This window comes from Dreissena polymorpha, chromosome 6 (genome assembly GCF_020536995.1).
Source record: "Dreissena polymorpha isolate Duluth1 chromosome 6, UMN_Dpol_1.0, whole genome shotgun sequence".
NCBI classification, from domain to species: domain Eukaryota; kingdom Metazoa; phylum Mollusca; class Bivalvia; order Myida; family Dreissenidae; genus Dreissena; species Dreissena polymorpha.
The window spans coordinates 89,963,243-89,980,993 of record NC_068360.1 but is presented as its reverse complement, the minus strand read 5'-3'; the positions used below and the strand labels follow the sequence as shown (position 1 = coordinate 89,980,993).

The following is a 17,751-nucleotide window of genomic DNA, read 5'->3' as shown; positions in this document are numbered from 1 at the left end:
GCCAATTTTGACTTCTACTTCTACTTGTTACTCCCAAACAATCAATCCTGACTATGATTGGGAGGCGCTGTCAAGAAAACTGTGTTAAGAATAAAATATTAGTGCAGATTAACAGATAAAAGTTCAAAGATAAAAGTGTGCAAGATTAAAAACAGAATAGGGTGGCTAAACTGTAACTGTTACCAACCTATCTTTGAAGATATCTAGGCTGGGACTGGACTGGACCTGGTATGGGAGACTAATCCAAAGTCTTAGGGTTCTCGGGAAAAAGGAGTTTAGGTGGTAATGTGTACGGGATTGGGGGATCAGGAAGTTCATCAGGAATATAATGTCTTTCGTAAATCTAGATTCTAAAACTCCAAAACGGTATGATATTTGCAAAAGTTATAACTCGCCGGTCTGCCAAAATCAGAAGAAAAACTTAATATATATTTATATATCTGTTTACTACGTAACGTTAGCTTTCTAATGATATATAATTTGTCAAAATCGGCCAAGAAATGAAACTATAATTTAACAAAAGATGTGAGTGGGTTCATCCAGTGATTTTTTTTGCTTTAATTTGTTACAGCCTGTGCCTTTTGAATTGGGAAAATTAGCGAGATAAACCGTGAAATTGGGAAAAATAGCGCGATAAACCATGAAATTGGGAAAAAATGAAGCATTATAAATAGGATTATAAGTAACAGAAGTGATATTGTTTTTAAGTGCATGTTCAGGGAGTTTTCTAGAAAAGTTATGTCTGGTCAAATTGTTGTTTTTTTTAATCAATAAAAGTGGCAAGTTTGGGAATGAATTATGGACAAAAATGACTAAATTCAAGTTATATATTTTGTAAGATGTTTAAAAAATAAAGTTGAGACCTAGATTTAAGAAATCATAATTAAGTTATATGAGACTTCTTTCTAAAAAAAAAAAAATAATAATTTTTTTTTTTTTTTTTTTTTTTTTTTTGGAAGTTGGGCTTTTTTTTGGGAAATTTTGGTCAGAATTTTGGGAAAAAACGTGTATTTTTGCGATTGGGAAGCAGCCGAAATTCGGCTGTAAATTTGAGCAAAAAAAATCACTGACATCAAAATGTATAACCTCGGCGCTTTGCTGTACGCTAATTGTAAAAGATCGATAGCCACAACACGGTAAAACGCGCGGTGGTAAAACATAAAATGTGTATTTCTTGTGTTTTACTCGCTATAAATCCATTAATAACAACGGGAATATACTAAAAGTTATATTTTTTTGAAAGAGGAATTAATAAGCAACAAGATATAAGTATAAACCAATAAAATTGGATGAATAGTTTTTGCATAACATTGAATTTACTACAGTAAGGGTCAAATACTCGATTCATCTCCTATCAATATACACTCCGTGCTGTAACTTAGTTTTTTAGATCTTCCCCATAGACACTAAGTACATTTTCTGGTCCCAGGAAATAAACCCAAGAATAGCATTGTAAAAAAGCCTTAACCTATTCTTGTTATAGCGCTGACGTCACAAAAGGGGCAGTACCTTAGCGATGGTGAAAACAATGCCCTAGATACGGTCCATTAACTACGCTGATTGAGCTAACTCTGCTGACATATTGCCAAGTGCATTCCTATTTTGTAGTTGATAGTTAATTAAATGTGTTGTAATTGGTGCTTAAAATGTCTTTTGACTATTATGCAGGGTTAGATTGCACTTCGAAAGCCCAATATGACCAGAAAATAAAACTAATTTGACTAAATGAATGTCCGTACAAATTGCATGCTGGATGCTGGAAAAATGACCTGACCAAATTGCCGATGTTCGAGTACGGCGACATTCATAACTTTCTCATTGAGACTCCAGGTAAATGAGAGTATTCTATAATAATGGGAGTATCATCGTAGATGTTGATGTAATGAATATTGTCGTTCTTTTTAGGGTTCATTCATCTTCGTACATTATATATTTCTACTATTTCAATTTATAATAATAACCTGAAGCTGTAAAATAAGTAGGGTATTCTGTAACACGACTCACTAAGTTGTGTTATCAAAATCAAGCTTAATTTACTTTAAACTGATCTCATTTATAGTATTTCTTTTATTTTGGTGCATTATCTATTTACATGCCATTCATTATGACCCATGATTGGTTTAATAAACTTGACTTACTTACTATTTGTCTATCGCTTTTACTATTGTGACTAAATCAAATAAATAAAAAAAAGATCTAATTAATATTTCAATAAATTAAAAAAAAACGTCAACCTTTAAGTTAGCAGTTACTCAAATGGCATTTCACACCTCCAGCATGTGTGACAACTGAAAGATATATACAGTCCTAATGATTGTAAATCGACTAAAATGTCATGCAAGAGTGCTGTAAGTATGTAAGGAATCAATACTAAAACTGCAGTTCTCAGCCCTGTTAGATATATTACTTCTTGTCCCTCACTGCAGTACTCAGCCCTGTTAGATATATTTCTTCTTGTCCCTCACATGTGTTGTATAAACCAGTTCATTGTAACGAGTATGAGTGACAAATATCTAACATTTTTAACACACTCATCTATATACATATTTTTATGCCCCCCTTCAAAGAAGAGGGGGTATATTGTTTTGCACATGTCGGTCGGTCCGTCAACCAGATGGTTTCCGGATGATAACTCAAGAACACTTAGGCCTAGGATCATAAAACTTCATAGGTACATTGATCATGACTGTCAGATGACCCCTATTGATTTTCAGGTCACTAGGTCAAAGGTCAAGGTCACATCAGGGCTTTCCTTTGACCCGAGCTCCCGGGTTTTGACGCTTGAAAATTACAGAAGACCCTTGTCTTGAATTTAATTTAGTTAAATGTTTATTTAAGGTATCAACGTGTTTGTTTTGCCAGACAAATACCATTATGGTTAATTTTTATATATTGCATATTTGAAATTGATCTATTTATTGCTTGTTTTCAATCTTATTTGTTTCAGTAAAGTAGAACAACTTGTTGGCATGTTGAAAAATAAAATCTGCATATATGTGCATAATCGTTTAAATATAAACGATCAAGCTCTATTTCTCAATGCCAACAAAATGGCGGCAGCGCTTTTGTTTTCACCGTCGTCAATGGGCACGTAACTCAAACTGACGCAAGTGCCCGAATGTTGATATTATGAATATATGCAAACCAGCTATAAATAAATAGGTTTAAACTAAATTCTAATTTATATATGTACATGTACCCATATCACAATACTATGTCAAAGTGCAAGTTGGCTTTTCCCTAGGCAGTTATAGCAGTACCAATGTGCTTTATCCAAAACCATTCTCTACACTACAAACTTTTTGTTTAGCAACTTTTTTTAATATGCTCACGTTAACGGGATGGATAATGTGACGTTGTACATGCAGTATGCTTTGTGCTTTTTATTGGGACACAGGATTTACACAAAGCACTCAGCACTGTTTATTTTTTAGCTGGGATTATGGTAACATCATATGAACAGCATAATATTCAGGTAACAATTTTAAGCAATTTGAAAATAGCTGCAAATTATTTATGTATATTATAAATTGTGCGATTAAAATTACTTGAGTTTTTGAAATTACAATCAATTTGGACACATCTAATCTTGATGTTTGGAGAAAAAAGCGTTTGAGTTACCTAGTGGTTAAATTATATAGTTGGGCAGGTTCCCAGAAACTATTCTTTTTTTGTTTAGGCCTTAGACCTTAAAATGTATGTTTAATATTAATGACAATTTGCATTCCATTGACATCATATTATAATATAAATGAAAAATTAATAAAGCAAAAAATTAACAATCAATAGGTTTTTCATAAAATATTACTTTGAGACAGACTGAATATTAAATAAACAATTATTATTACAGTATCTTAAGTATTTTTGTGCTGCATTTTTCTTCAAATTTTGAATAATTTCACTGCTGTATTTCTATTTTCAGGCACAGTAATCCCTGTTATCAAAATGAATATCACATTTGGACCAAGTCACTAGTTTACAGCTCAAGCTTCAACAATAACTTTAAAATGAAAAGTAGCAGTTAACAAAATTATTCTCCAAGATGTTGGTGAACCGGAAGACAAGTTTCCGTGAAAACCTACCACTGTCAGACTATGGTCCAGATGAAAACCTGAATGACAGTGCGGACATTGATTGGGTGAACAAAGACTGGGTATGCAGGTTTATTTTATTAACCCATTTATGCCTAGCAGCTAGAAAAAAGACCTTGGCAAACAGCGTAGACCCAGATGAGACGCCACATGATGTGGCGTCTCATCAGGGTCTGCGCTGTTTGCTAAAACAAATTTCTGTAAGAAATATTCTAAATATAGAAATAAATATACTGCACATCCTAATTTTGGAAATAAATTGATCCAATTTAGAAGGATGGAAGAGTCCACTCGGCATAAATGGGTTAAATGCTTGTCACAGTAATGATGTGTAAGAATTTCATAGCAATTTACCATAATTATCTTCATAGTCCACCATGTGGCATATCATATTGGTTGTCATTTGTGTCAAGCTCCCTTGTGGAGAGCTTGATATACGTGTAGCAGGCACAATGGTCAATGTTTGTGTATGAGTGCTGGTATACATGGGTCCAAGCTAGTCTAACTGAAACAGGTTTTTTCTAGCCATTTTGTGTAAAGCAGTCTTGTCTCATTGGGATTTTTTAAATCAATAAAATGGCAGATTTGGGAGTTTTTTATACACGAAATGGACCAATTCGGATTTGTTTATCAATAAACATTGATACATCAGGACAAAATCATGTAAATTATAGAGCTACTTATAAACTTTGTTGGATTTTTGTGGAATAAAATATTTGAGATATGGTAGTCACAAGACACTTCTTTCTTAAAAAAAAATATTTTTATTTTTTTTGGTCCATGTAATTGGGATTTTTTTTTTAACAATTTCAGTTTGGGATTGGGTCCATTTTACGTACTTTCATAAATAGCAGAAAAAAACCCTGTGAAATTATGCCATTTATCTTGCATTTTTTAAATAACATACCGTACCACCAAATGTTCACCATCATAAGGCAATTCGTCATTTAAAAGTTGAGATTTAAGAAATTAAATTTATTTTTAAGTCAGTCATTTGGGAAAAAAATAATCTATTAGATTGGGAAAAGGTGTAAATTTTAGGTCCCACATTTGACCCCCAAACACTCTGTGATTGCAGTGCTCCAACTAGAATTTGAAAAGGGCAGGGTGGCTTCTTTGTCAAAAGGGCACTTTCGACGCGCAGTATTTTGTGAAAAGGGCACTTTCGACGCGCAGTATTTTGTGAAAAGGGCACGTTCGAGCGCGCGGGTGTTTCTGGAATGCTTTTATTTGCATGTTAATTTATATGTTATAAATAATTGTATTATTCCCATTATTATTAAACCATTCAAATATAATGTCTACAATGAGGATTAAACTAATTACAATGTAATAAGAGATTTATGAATAATCATATGTAAAAAAAAAAAAATTTTTTTTTTTTTTTTTTTTTTTTGAGGGGGGGGGGGGCAGGGCGGAGGTTCGGGGGGGCAGGGCGGAGGTTCGGGAGGGCAGGGCGCGGCGCCCTTCGATTTAGGCCTAGCTGGAGCACTGGATTGCATGTGTTGCAGGTGCGCTGGTTGTTGCGGGGATGTGCCCTCCTTAGTGTGACATCTGTAAGCATGAACACTCCAGCCACTTTCAACAACCTCCCGGCACTGGAGTATGTCACCTTCGTCATGGACCTTGCAGTCACTCTGCTCTTCACTGCAGAGATGGTAGCCAAGATGCACATACGAGGGATGCTCAAGGTTGGTGGCTAGTGAATAGTGTACTTTTGGGAATGGGGCTGGGGCCATTTGGAAGGGGGTAATGGAGTATGCGCAAGGTGAGGTCACTAGTGAAATGCATGTTTTGGTAGATTCTTATTGCTCTGGGAAGAATGGGCTCAATGTATGTGCATTAATTGTTCTTCCAGATTAGCCTGTGTTGGTCTGCACCGGCTGATCAGGGATGACACTTTGCGTCTAGACTGGATTTGAGTTTAGAAGAGACTTCCTTTAAACAAAAAAAAAATCAATTAAAGTGTAAAGTGTCTTCCCTGATAAGCCTGTGCTGTCTGCACTGGCTAATTTGTGATGACATTCTTTTCCCACGCCTTAAGCATCATTTTCCCAGAGCATGGTTCAATTCTTCAATTGTTAGTTTTGGGGTAAAGGTGAAGGTATGATAGATTCACCAGTTTTGGGGTTAGGGTAAAGGTATGATAGATTCACCATGTTTGGGGTAAGGGTGAAGGTATGATAGATTCACCATTTTTGGGATAAGGCAACCAATGCGAAAGACGCAAAAATCTTGTCGGACACGAGGTCCGATAACTTTTAAAATTTGTCGGACCTCGCCAGATTTTATCGGACCTCGTTTTTCGTCCGTGCCGAGACAAGTATGTTTCGCCGTTTTATTAAAAGTTGTTAAATTTTAAATGCCGCTCACTTTCCAGCCATATCATGATATCAGTAAGAAAGTGATTAGCGTTTATTTTGTATTAATATTAGTTTCATATCTCGACTTGACTCGCTACGAATTTTATTCGCGGGAGCTGTAATTTTGTGATCCAGCTAAGAAATTCCGTAGCAAGTAAAGTCGATATATAGAGCGAATATTAGTACGAATTAAACGCTAATCACTTTCTTGCTGATATGGCTGAGAAGTGAGCGGCATACACAAATTACAAAAAGTAATAAAGGGTATAACACGGCAAAAATTGCTTGTCTCGGCACGGACGTCGCCATCTTGACTTCCTTTGACTTATACTGTTCACACAAGATAAAAATATAAATTGAGAATGTAAAAACTGTTTATTGAGTCTATTGGCAATGAACAAAACAACATCACCACACATGGAAATAAAAACGTTTAATGCATGTTGATTCCATCCTGTGAATCGCCGTCGGATTGATACTCTGAATCTGTCTCATCGGAGTAGGCCTAACAGTACACACTTAACAGCTTGAGGTGTTTTGTTTAACAACTTTAATCAAAAATGAAGCGATTACAAATTTACAAAAAATAAAGGTACTACAAGAACGTTTAACAATATGAAAACGGAATCACCTGATCAAAAAGTTATCCACGTTTTCGCGATCGTTGACACAGCCACTTCTACTTCTTCATCAAATCTTGACACGGGACAGGCAACGGTCGTGTGGTTCCCCGCTTTCTATTTACGATCATCACAATGCTCGAAACCAGTAAAATTTAATTCAACCATGATGTCATTGATGCGTCGCCTACGTCACGAAACAATGTGCAATATTTAACTGGTTCTAAGAATCGCGCTTGGAGTTTGTTACGTCACCAGCAAAGACAGCCAGTTCGACTGGTTGGAAAATTGATTTTAAAGTTAAATAATCTATCGAAGTAAAATAAACATGAATTAGACCTTTTTTTAATATTCCTAGTTTCGTGTTCATTTTTAATCAAAGTTTTACATATTGTTTTTTTTTTTTTTCTTGTCGGACACGAGGTCCGACAATTTGGGAAATATTATCGGACCTCGTCGAATTTTATCGGATTTGTCCGAGGTCCGATGTCTTTCGCATTGGTTGGATAAGGGTGAAGGTATGCTAGATTCACCAGTTTTGGGGTTTAGGTAAAGGTATGATAGATTCACCATTTTTGGGATAAGGGTGAAGGTATGATAGATTCACCAGTTTGGGGTTAGGGTAAAGGTATGATAGATTCACCATTTTTGGGATAAGGGTGAAGGTATGATAGATTCACCAGTTTTGGGATAAGGGTGAAGGTATGCTAGATTCACCAGTTTTGGGGTTTAGGTAAAGGTATGATAGATTCACCATTTTTGGGATAAGGGTGAAGGTATGATAGATTCACCAGTTTGGGGTTAGGGTAAAGGTATGATAGATTCACCATTTTTGGGATAAGGGTGAAGGTATGATAGATTCACCAGTTTTGGGATAAGGGTGAAGGTATGGTAGATTCACCAGTTTTGGGGTAAGGGTGAAGGTATGATAGATTCACCAGTTTTGGGGTAAGGGTGAAGGTATGATAGATTCACCAGTTTTGGGGTAAGGGTGAAGGTATGATAGATTCACCATCTGTTAGTTTTGGGATAAGGGTGAAGGTATGATAGATTCACCAGTTTTGGGGTTAGGGTGAAGGTATGATAGATTCACCATTTTTGGGATAAGGGTGAAGGTAGATAGATTCACCAGTTTTGGGATAAGGGTGAAGGTATGATAAATTCACCAGTTTTGGGGTAAGGGTGAAGGTATGATAGATTCACCAGTTTTGGGGTAAGGGTGAAGGTATGATAGATTCACCAGTTTTGGGGTAAGGGTGAAGGTATGATAGATTCACCAGTTTTGGGATAAGGGTGAAGGTATGAAAGATTCACCAGTTTTGGGGTAAGGGTGAAGGTATGATAGATTCACCAGTTTTGGGGTAAGGGTGAAGGTATGATAGATTCACCAGTTTTGGGGTAAGGGTGAAGCAGGGGACAAAAATATTTCTAAACTGCACTCGTCCTGCAGGACAAGTGCATAAAAATTTTCACTCGTCCTGCAAACACATGATCTTGTCCTTCAAATATGTGTGAAATAAAGATTGCAAAGGCTGATATGACTAATAAAGTTTCTTATATCACTGCTGAAATGCTGCTTACTCAGTTATTCATGCCAGCTGATCGCAAAAGCAGTGAAATAAGTTACTTTATTTATGTGGAACACAAATTAATAAATGAAGAAAATTTTGTGTTTTCCTTTTTTCTAATGCTCGTGTGCTTTCCGTTTCGGACATTTGAACATCGCTCCCGCCATCTTTAAAGAACGCTCGTTTGTCAGTCCTTTTCTGACGATATTCAGACTGGTTTAAAGCCGTTCTTCGGGGTTAAATAATTCTTTAAAAATCAATACTTACAGTGAATGCAGTCGGATGGTTCCCTGTCAACATGGACGCGCAAAGTTTACACCAAAAAGTCAATATTTACTCGGGACACAGTTTTGCATAACAACGAGCACCTGCTGTATGAAATTTACAATTGCAATTTCCGGTTCATTCGCGTTCTACTTTCGGAATAGATATGCTTTAAGACAATGATTTTATTTAATGAAAACGAGTCTTACTTGTCAGTAAATACATATTGTATTATCAGCTAATTTTCACTCGTCCTGTAGGACGAGAGCTTCAGGAAAATCCACTCGTCCTGTCAAGATTTCACTCGTCAATACGAGCGGACGAGTGATATTTTTGTCCCCTGTGAAGGTATGATAGATTCACCAGTTTTGGGGTAAGGGTGAAGGTATGATAGATTCACCAGTTTTGGGATAAGGGTGAAGGTATGATAAATTCACCAGTTTTGGGGTAAGGGTGAAGGTATGATAGATTCACCAGTTTTGGGATAAGGGTGAAGGTATGATAGATTCACCAGTTTTGGGGTAAGGGTGAAGGTATGATAGATTCACCAGTTTTGGGATAAGGGTGAAGGTATGATAGATTCACCAGTTTTGGGATAAGGGTGAAGGTATGATAGATTCACCAGTTTTGGGGTAAGGGTGAAGGTATGATAGATTCACCAGTTTTTGGGGTAAGGGTGAAGGTATGATAGATTCACCAGTTTTGGGGTAAGGGTGAAGGTAGGATAGATTCACCAGTTTTTGGATAAGGGTGAAGGTATGATAGATTCACCAGTTTTTGGGGTAAGGGTGAAGGTATGATAGATTCACCAGTTTTGGGGTAAGGGTGAAGGTATGATAGATTCACCAGTTTTGGGGTAAGGGTGAAGGTATGATAGATTCACCAGTTTTGGGGTAAGGGTGAAGGTATGATAGATTCACCAGTTTTGGGGTAAGGGTGAAGGTATGATAGATTCACCAGTTTTGGGGTAAGGGTGAAGGTATGATAGATTCACCAGTTTTGGGGTAAGGGTGAAGGTATGATAGATTCACCAGTTTTGGGGTAAGGATGAAGGTATGATAGATTCACCAGTTTTGGGGTAAGGGTGAAGGTATGATAGATTCACCAGTTTTGGGGTAAGGGTGAAGGTATGATAGATTCACCAGTTTTGGGGTAAGGGTGAAGGTATGATAGATTCACCAGTTTTGGGGTAAGGGTGAAGGTAGGATAGATTCACCAGTTTTTGGATAAGGGTGAAGGTATGATAGATTCACCAGTTTTGGGGTAAGGGTGAAGGTATGATAGATTCACCAGTTTTGGGGTAAGGGTGAAGGTAGGATAGATTCACCAGTTTTGGGATAAGGGTGAAGGTATGGTAGATTCACCAGTTTTGGGGTAAGGGTGAAGGTATGATAGATTCACCAGTTTTGGGGTAAGGGTGAAGGTATGATAGATTCACCAGTTTTGGGGTAAGGGTGAAGGTTTGATAGATTCACCATCTGCTGACACTTTCTTGTCCGCTAATATTCTCTACGGATTTAGCCACACTTAATTGCAAGGGAGACACTTCCCTTTTCTAAAATCCTATTCTCTTACACATTTAAAAGAATAACACTGAATTTTATGTCTCAAACTCGCATTAATGGGTTGTTTTTTACTTGTTAGAAATGATAAAGGTATGCCATGTATGCCATAAACCCAATTGTCAGCCTTGAATTTTTTTTATTGTAAAAACTGTCTTCATACACATACCATTTTGTCAATATATTATCACAGATCTGTTAAAAAATATTTAGAATGATGATTGGCAGATTTTTTGACTGGTAAATGACCAATGAATATCTTGTAAAATTAATTGATTATTTAATAAGTTGTAAATGACAGGTAATTTACTTGTAATTAAGCTGCACTCTCAGAAGATGGGGCTTAATGCATGTGTGCAAAGTCTTGTCCCAGATTAGCAGGTGCAGTCCACAAAGACTAATCAGCGACACTTTCCACCCACATGTACAATGGATTTTTGTTAAAAAAGAGACCTCCTTTAAACAAAAAATTCTTTAATGTGGAAAATGTTGTCCCAGACAAGCCTGTACAGAATGCGCAGGCTTATATGAGATACACTTTACACACATGCATTAAGCCCCTTTAGTCCAAGAACACAGCTTAATTGATTTAATACTTGTAAATGACCGTTATCGTTTTTTTGCCAGGGAGATGCCCCATATCTGCGGGACCGCTGGTGTCAGTTTGACTTCTTCATGGTCGTCTGCCTTTGGGCCTCAGTCCTTCTTCAGGTATGTTGTATCTAGCTGTCTTAACCCATTACCAGTCCACTCAGATTGGAATTTCAACCATTTATGTAATCCCATAAAAAATCAGATTTTACTAAAGATATTTCTGACTGTATTCAAGTTTTAAAAGCTTCATTTCCAACCCTGACAAGCAGCAAACAGCATAAAACCAGAACAGACTGCGAGGTACTCGTTTTCTGTACTTGTTTTACACTGGTTGTATAGAGCCATTTTCACTTTGCTTCTGGCTGGGAAATGGTCAAAAGATAATGGGAATAAGCAGGGTCATGCTAGCCAATGGCACCTAAAATTATTAGCCCCTGGATGGTTTTAGCAAAAAGAAATCAAAGAACAACAATACACAACCATGCATAGCCACATTTCTAATTGTTTGCCCTTTTTTTTCTTCAAGTGAAAGCATGTCTGTGGTTATAACTGTCAATTACAATATTTTGAGGGTCCTAGCTTTGCTCAGTTCTATTACTTACTTGCCTATCCCAATCAAACAAATAATCTAATGTGGAATAGCACAGTGCTGTACCCCCGTCCCCTCCCCCCCCACCCCCCCCTCCCCCTTTTCCTACCCCTCTAAACTTGTCAATGCATTTTTGTATGCCCCCGTATGTATGATTTTCTGCAGTGTCGTAAAACTGTAGAGCATGATTTTACGACTTCTATCGAAAATCGGTATCGTCAATGTAAACATTTTTGCGTAGCAGACAAGATAATGTCATTTAAAGAATGGCTTTGTTCAAGTTCGGATTTTTATCCGACAAATCAGTTAATAAAAAAGAATCTGACGCTTAACTGACACGAAACGTAAATATAAAGAAACACGAACACGTCAATTTTATCCTAGATGGAAAATCGAGTCAGTTCCAATGTCTTGAATTTGACGAAGAAAAGCAAAAAAAAGGGTTATTTTATTGTTATACTTTATGCATAAAAAAATCTGGTGTTCACTGATTATTTACTGACAAATCCTGATTAAACAGTTACATGACACAATTGTGTTCATTTGCTATGTCATTTATGGTCTAGTAGACATCAGGTTCGGGCTAGTACATTTTAAGAGGAGCTGGTCCGACGGTCTTGCTGTAAAAAAAAGTTAATGTCGTACCCTGAATTGTATGTGTGTGTCTGTCATTGTATGTGTTTGTCTGTCCCAAAACTTTAACCTTGGTCATAACTTTTGCAATATTGATGATAGCAACTTGATATTTTGCATGCATGTGTATCTCATGGAGCTGGTCAGATATATGGCTTCAAAGCGCCGCAGTAGGGGCATTGTGTTTCACAAACACAGCCCTTGTTATTGAAGGTCACACAGTTTGTAATACCACTCACACCTATCCCTGATACTTTTTGGTTCCCCCTTCCTGCTGGTCAAGACTGGCCCACATATAAAAAAATATGAGAATCTGTTTAAATTTTACATATTTGGCAAATATTCAATTGCAAATGAATAGTCATTGCTTTAAAGGGACCTTTCACAAATGTTGGCATGTATTAATGTTTGTCATTAAAATAGTTGAAATTGATAAATGTCAACATTGAAACAAAATTGCACAATAATAACATTAAAGAAAGAAAAAAGGTAATCCTCAATTGGGCTGTAACCACTGACCCATGAATTAAAAGTCTAACATTAAAACCACTTGGCCATCTGTGCTCATACAGTGAGTGGTTTGTTGTATACTTTATATAAGCAAGCCTTGTAATGTCAAAAAATATAACTATAACAAAAAAACTCCAATTTGCAAATCTGAAAAAAAAATCATTTTGTCAATTTACCATAATGTGAAAAGGTCCCTTTAAAATCTTATTAACAAATGTTTGACTTAAATTCGATATATTACTTCAATTATTGAAATCTCTTGCATGGTTTTATTTTCAACCTTGCCCATTTTGATCATCCCCATGTACCTTTTGCGATTCTTGTAATATACCTGCTACCCCCAGTCTTTTGATTAACACTTTCAGCATTGGATTTACCATGATTGTTAGATTTGGCAATGAAATCAAAATGTGTGGTTTGTTATCTATAAAATTCACCATGTGCTGAAAGAACAAGGATTGGAAACATAGGTCAAACTATATTCTTCATTATGTATTATGTTTGTTAGGTATGTGTGAGCAAAAGCAAGTTGTGGCCATATATAAAAGACTCATCTGTCCAAAAAAGATTAAAGTACCAGGGGTTTTTGTGTTATGTAAAAATGCTGTACAATGAACTGATCCCAAACCTAATGGACCACATCCCAAACTGAAATTGTAAAAAAAATATTTTTATGCCTCCCTTCGAAGAAGAGGGGGTATATTGTTTTGCCCATGTCGGTCCGTCCGTATGTACGTCCATATGTCCGTCCACCAGATGGTTTGCGGATGATAACTCAAGAACGCTTAGGCCTAGGATCATGAACCTTCATAGGTACATTGATCATGACTGTCAGATGACCCCTATTGATTTTCAGGTCACTAGGTCAAAGGTCAAGGTCACGGTGACCTGAAATAGAAAAATGATTTCAGGATGATTACTCAAGAACGCTTATGCCTAGGATCATGAAACTTCATAGGTACATTGATCATGACTCGCAGATGACCCCTATTGATTTTCAGGTCAAAGGTCAAGGTCACAGTGACTCAACTTATAAAAATGATTACTGGATGATAACTCAAGAACGCTTACGCCAAGGATCATGAAACTTAATAGGACCATTGATCATGACTCGCAGAAGACCCCTATTGACTTTCAGGTCACTAGGTCAAAGGTCAAGGTCATGGTGACTTGACACAGTTAAATGGTTTCCAGATGATAACACAAGAAAGCTTAGGCCTAGGATCATGAAACTTCATAGGTACATTGATCATGACTCGCAGATGACCCCTATTGATTTTCAGGTCACTAGGTCAAAGGTCAAGGTCACAGTGCCAAAAAACGTATTCACACAATGGCTGCCTCTACAACTGACAGCCCATATGGGGGGCATGCATGCTTTACAAACAGCCCTTGTTTTTAGAAAGAAATGTCAAATGAAATATTATATCTCACTCTTATTTCATAAACATCTAACAAAGTATATAACTATACTTTATATGATTTTTTCCTAAAATGCCCAGGAAAAGGCCTGATGAGTCAATATTTGTTGAAACAAAATTCCTAATTAGATCCATTTTGTCAATAATTTTTTTGAAAATTTGACATTTTATCAATATAAAAAATCCCAATTTTACCAGACTCCTTTTTCCAAAACGGATAGAAAAACACCAGAGTACTACAGATTGACATAAAAATGCTTACAGCAACATAGGCTTGGGATTTTTTTTTATAAGCTCTCCTGATTGCTCAGGTGAGCTTTTGTGACCGGTCTTTGTCTGTTTTCCGTCCGTCCTTCGTCCATCCACATTTGTTCGTAAACACTCTAGAGGTCACATTTATTGTCAGATCTTTATGAAACTTGGTAAGAAGATTTGTCACAATGATGATGTATGTAATATATTTCCAACTGCATTTGTAACAATCTTGTTTTAAAAACCACGAGTTTTGCTTTTTGTGTTTTTTTTTTTTTTGTATCTAACATATTTTTTCTTATTATTTATTTTTGTATAAAATCACGTGACAATATATATGTGCGATTGTATATATATATATATATAGACGATGTACTTTGTATAAGTCTTGATTAAAAAATCTGTCTGTCTGTCTGTCACAATGATATCTCGATCGAGTTCGAAACTGGGTAATGCTTGGTCAAAAACTAGGTCACTAGGCCAAAAAAAAAAGAAAATCATTGTAAACACTGTAGAAGTCACATTTCATACCCAATCTTCATGTTACTTTGTCAAAATGTTTGCCTTAATGATATGTTGATTGAGTTCAAAAGTGGTTCCGGTCCGTTGACAAACATGGCTGCCGGTGGGCGGGGCAGTTTTCCTTATTTGGCTCTAGAGAAACCTTGTAAACACTCTAGAAGTCACAATTTTTGCCCAATCATCATGAAAGTTGCTCAAAACATTGGTTTTATTGATATCTCAGACGAGTTCTAAAATGGTCCAGATCGGTAAAAAAACATGGCCGCCAGTGGGCGGGGCATTTTTCTCTATATGTATATAGTGAAAACATGTGAACACTGTAGAAGTCACATTTTGGCCCAATTTTCATGAAATTTGGTTAAAATGTTTGCCTTAATGATTATGTTGGTTGAGCGCAAAAGTGGTTCCCGTCCGTTGAAAAACATGGCGGCCAGTGGGCGGGGCAGTTTTCCTTATTTGGCTATTAGTGATGCAACAATAAGCCAAAAAGCGTATTGCGATATTTTGTCAGTTCAAAAACCCGTATTGCAATATACCGCAATATATTGCTTACTTGTACCAGAATTATAACTCGCCAATTACCGGATAATCCCGTATATTCCAGTTTTAAAGCAAATTCTGGTAAATGTTTTCTATAAAAATGCTCAAGAATAACACAAAACACAAACATTCGCCAATTTTCTTAAATATATCAAATCCATTTTCGCATTTGTTACTATTTAAAGATGTGATGAAATAACTTCCAATCGGGCGGTTTTTTTCCCACTGAACACGCGTAAATCGCCTGACGTGATGTTCCCGTTTTATACAACACAAATACACCCACACTTTCCATGCGACGTTCTACATGTCTGTACTTTTTTTATTGTTGCGTGTTTCTGAAATTCGGATTACAAATTTTATAATGCTCATTTCAGAATCGAACGAAACATTTAGTTGTGCGTAATTAATTCAACGATAATTCGTTTAAAAGCATAGAATAAATGCTCCCATGTAACAACGCTACTCTGTATAATAGACTTTTTAGAATGCCATTTTTACGTAACAATTTATTTTTACAAAATACCGCATTGTTTTGTTTACCTTGATATCATTATTTTGGATGGCTTTTCTGAACGAAATGTAGATGCATGTTTGTAAAATTTTCATACCGGTATGACGAAAATCGTATCGCAATACAATATGCGTATTGCGATATATACCGATATACCGGTATATTGTTGCAGCACTATTGGCTATAGAGACCCTTGTAAACACTCTAGAAGTCACAATTTTTGCCCAATCATCATGAAAGTTGGTCAAAACATTGGTTTTAATGATATCTCGGACGAGATTTAAAATGGTCCAGATCGGTGAAAAAACATGGCTGTCAGTGGGCGGGGCATTTTTCTCTATATGTATATAGTGAAAACATGTGTACGCGCTAGAAGTCACATTTTTGGCCCAATTTTCATAAAATTTCTCGATACGAGAGTTGAGTTCGAAAATGGTTCCGGTCAGTTGAATAACATGGTTGCCGGGGGCAGGGGGGGGGGGGTGCAGTTTCTTTTATGACCGAATCCGCGGGTGTATTTCATAAGCGGCCCGAAAAATCCGCGGCCTGTGAAACCTCTCAGCATATTATACTGGTATTCTGTCTTTGCATTTTTTGAAACGAGCGATGTCATTGGCTGTCGTTTCCCAATCTTCCAATTAAAATCGGTCTTTTAAAATGTTTTTAACCAGGTTTTCCGAAGGAAAAAACTGGTTATCAGATTGGCGAATGCGGGCGGGCGGGCTGGCTGGCTGGCTGGCTGGCGGGCTGGTGGGCGGGCGGAACAAGCTTGTCCGGGCCATAACTATGTTGTTCATTGTCAGATTTTAAAATCATTTGGCACATTTGTTCACCATCATTGGACGGTGTGACGCGCGAAATAATTACGTCGATATCTCCAAGGTCAAGGTCACACTTTGAGTTCAAAGGTCAAAAATGGCCATAAATGAGCTTGTCCTGGCCATAACTATGTCATTCATTGTGAGATTTTAAAACCATTTGGCACATTTGTTCACCATCATGGGACGGTGTGTCGCACGAAAGAATCACGTCAATATCTCCAATGTCAAGGTCGCCATGACTAAAAATAGATTTTTTTTAAAAACAAACTTACAAAGGGGGTTAATTTTGTTTGTTCATTTCAAAAGTTCGGTTTGAGTTTTCTCCCTTTATCAGATTTTTTTTCACAATGAAAACCTGGTTTTGTGACAATTTTGTCCCTTGCTCATATTTCTTTGCTGATTCAATTGCAAATGGCGACTTTTTGAAGTGTTAATGAAAAGGGACGAGCGAATCTCACAAAATTTGGAGATTTAACAATTATTGAAAAACAAATTTAAATGGGAAAGGGAAGAAACAACTGTGGATATAAATCAGAAAGCGATACCACTTTCTGAATGGGTACGGAAGATTGACTGTCTTGGTAAGGCTGAAGTCATATTCTATTCATGTGAAAAAAATATTAAACAAGGTAAACTGTGGTTAATTGTCGTAAGTTGAACACTGTAACATTGTTGACCTTATGTGGAATTTAAAGGCATTAAGCTCAAACTAGGTTGCCGTCATCGTTCACAGGTATCGGAACACTCATTGATTGTGATCACAATTAATACTGGTGACTTAGCATAACATGTTTAGTGATTTTAAAAAGATTTTCATAAAAAAATCTTGTTGATAAGTTTAAAATGGTGTTTATTTAAAAATCTGTTTTAAGGTTTGTCATTGCATA

General features: G+C 36.6%; 1 protein-coding gene across 3 annotated transcripts in view; it reads left to right on the top strand.

The window, feature by feature from the left end:
* The window catches only part of LOC127833575 (sodium leak channel NALCN-like), a 100,584-nt gene that overhangs the window by 714 nt on the left and 82,119 nt on the right, over nt 1-17,751 (top strand). For 2 of the 3 annotated variants that reach the window (XM_052358913.1, XM_052358911.1), the window contains exons 1-4: nt 1,686-1,830; nt 3,923-4,153; nt 5,603-5,782; nt 11,096-11,179. In XM_052358913.1, the coding sequence (XP_052214873.1) occupies nt 4,043-4,153; nt 5,603-5,782; nt 11,096-11,179 (375 nt within the window). In that variant the 5' untranslated portion in view covers nt 1,686-1,830; nt 3,923-4,042. Of the gene's footprint in view, nt 1-1,685; nt 1,831-3,922; nt 4,154-5,602; nt 5,783-11,095; nt 11,180-17,751 lie in introns of those variants that run through there. The other variant, XM_052358912.1, reaches the window with a different exon arrangement.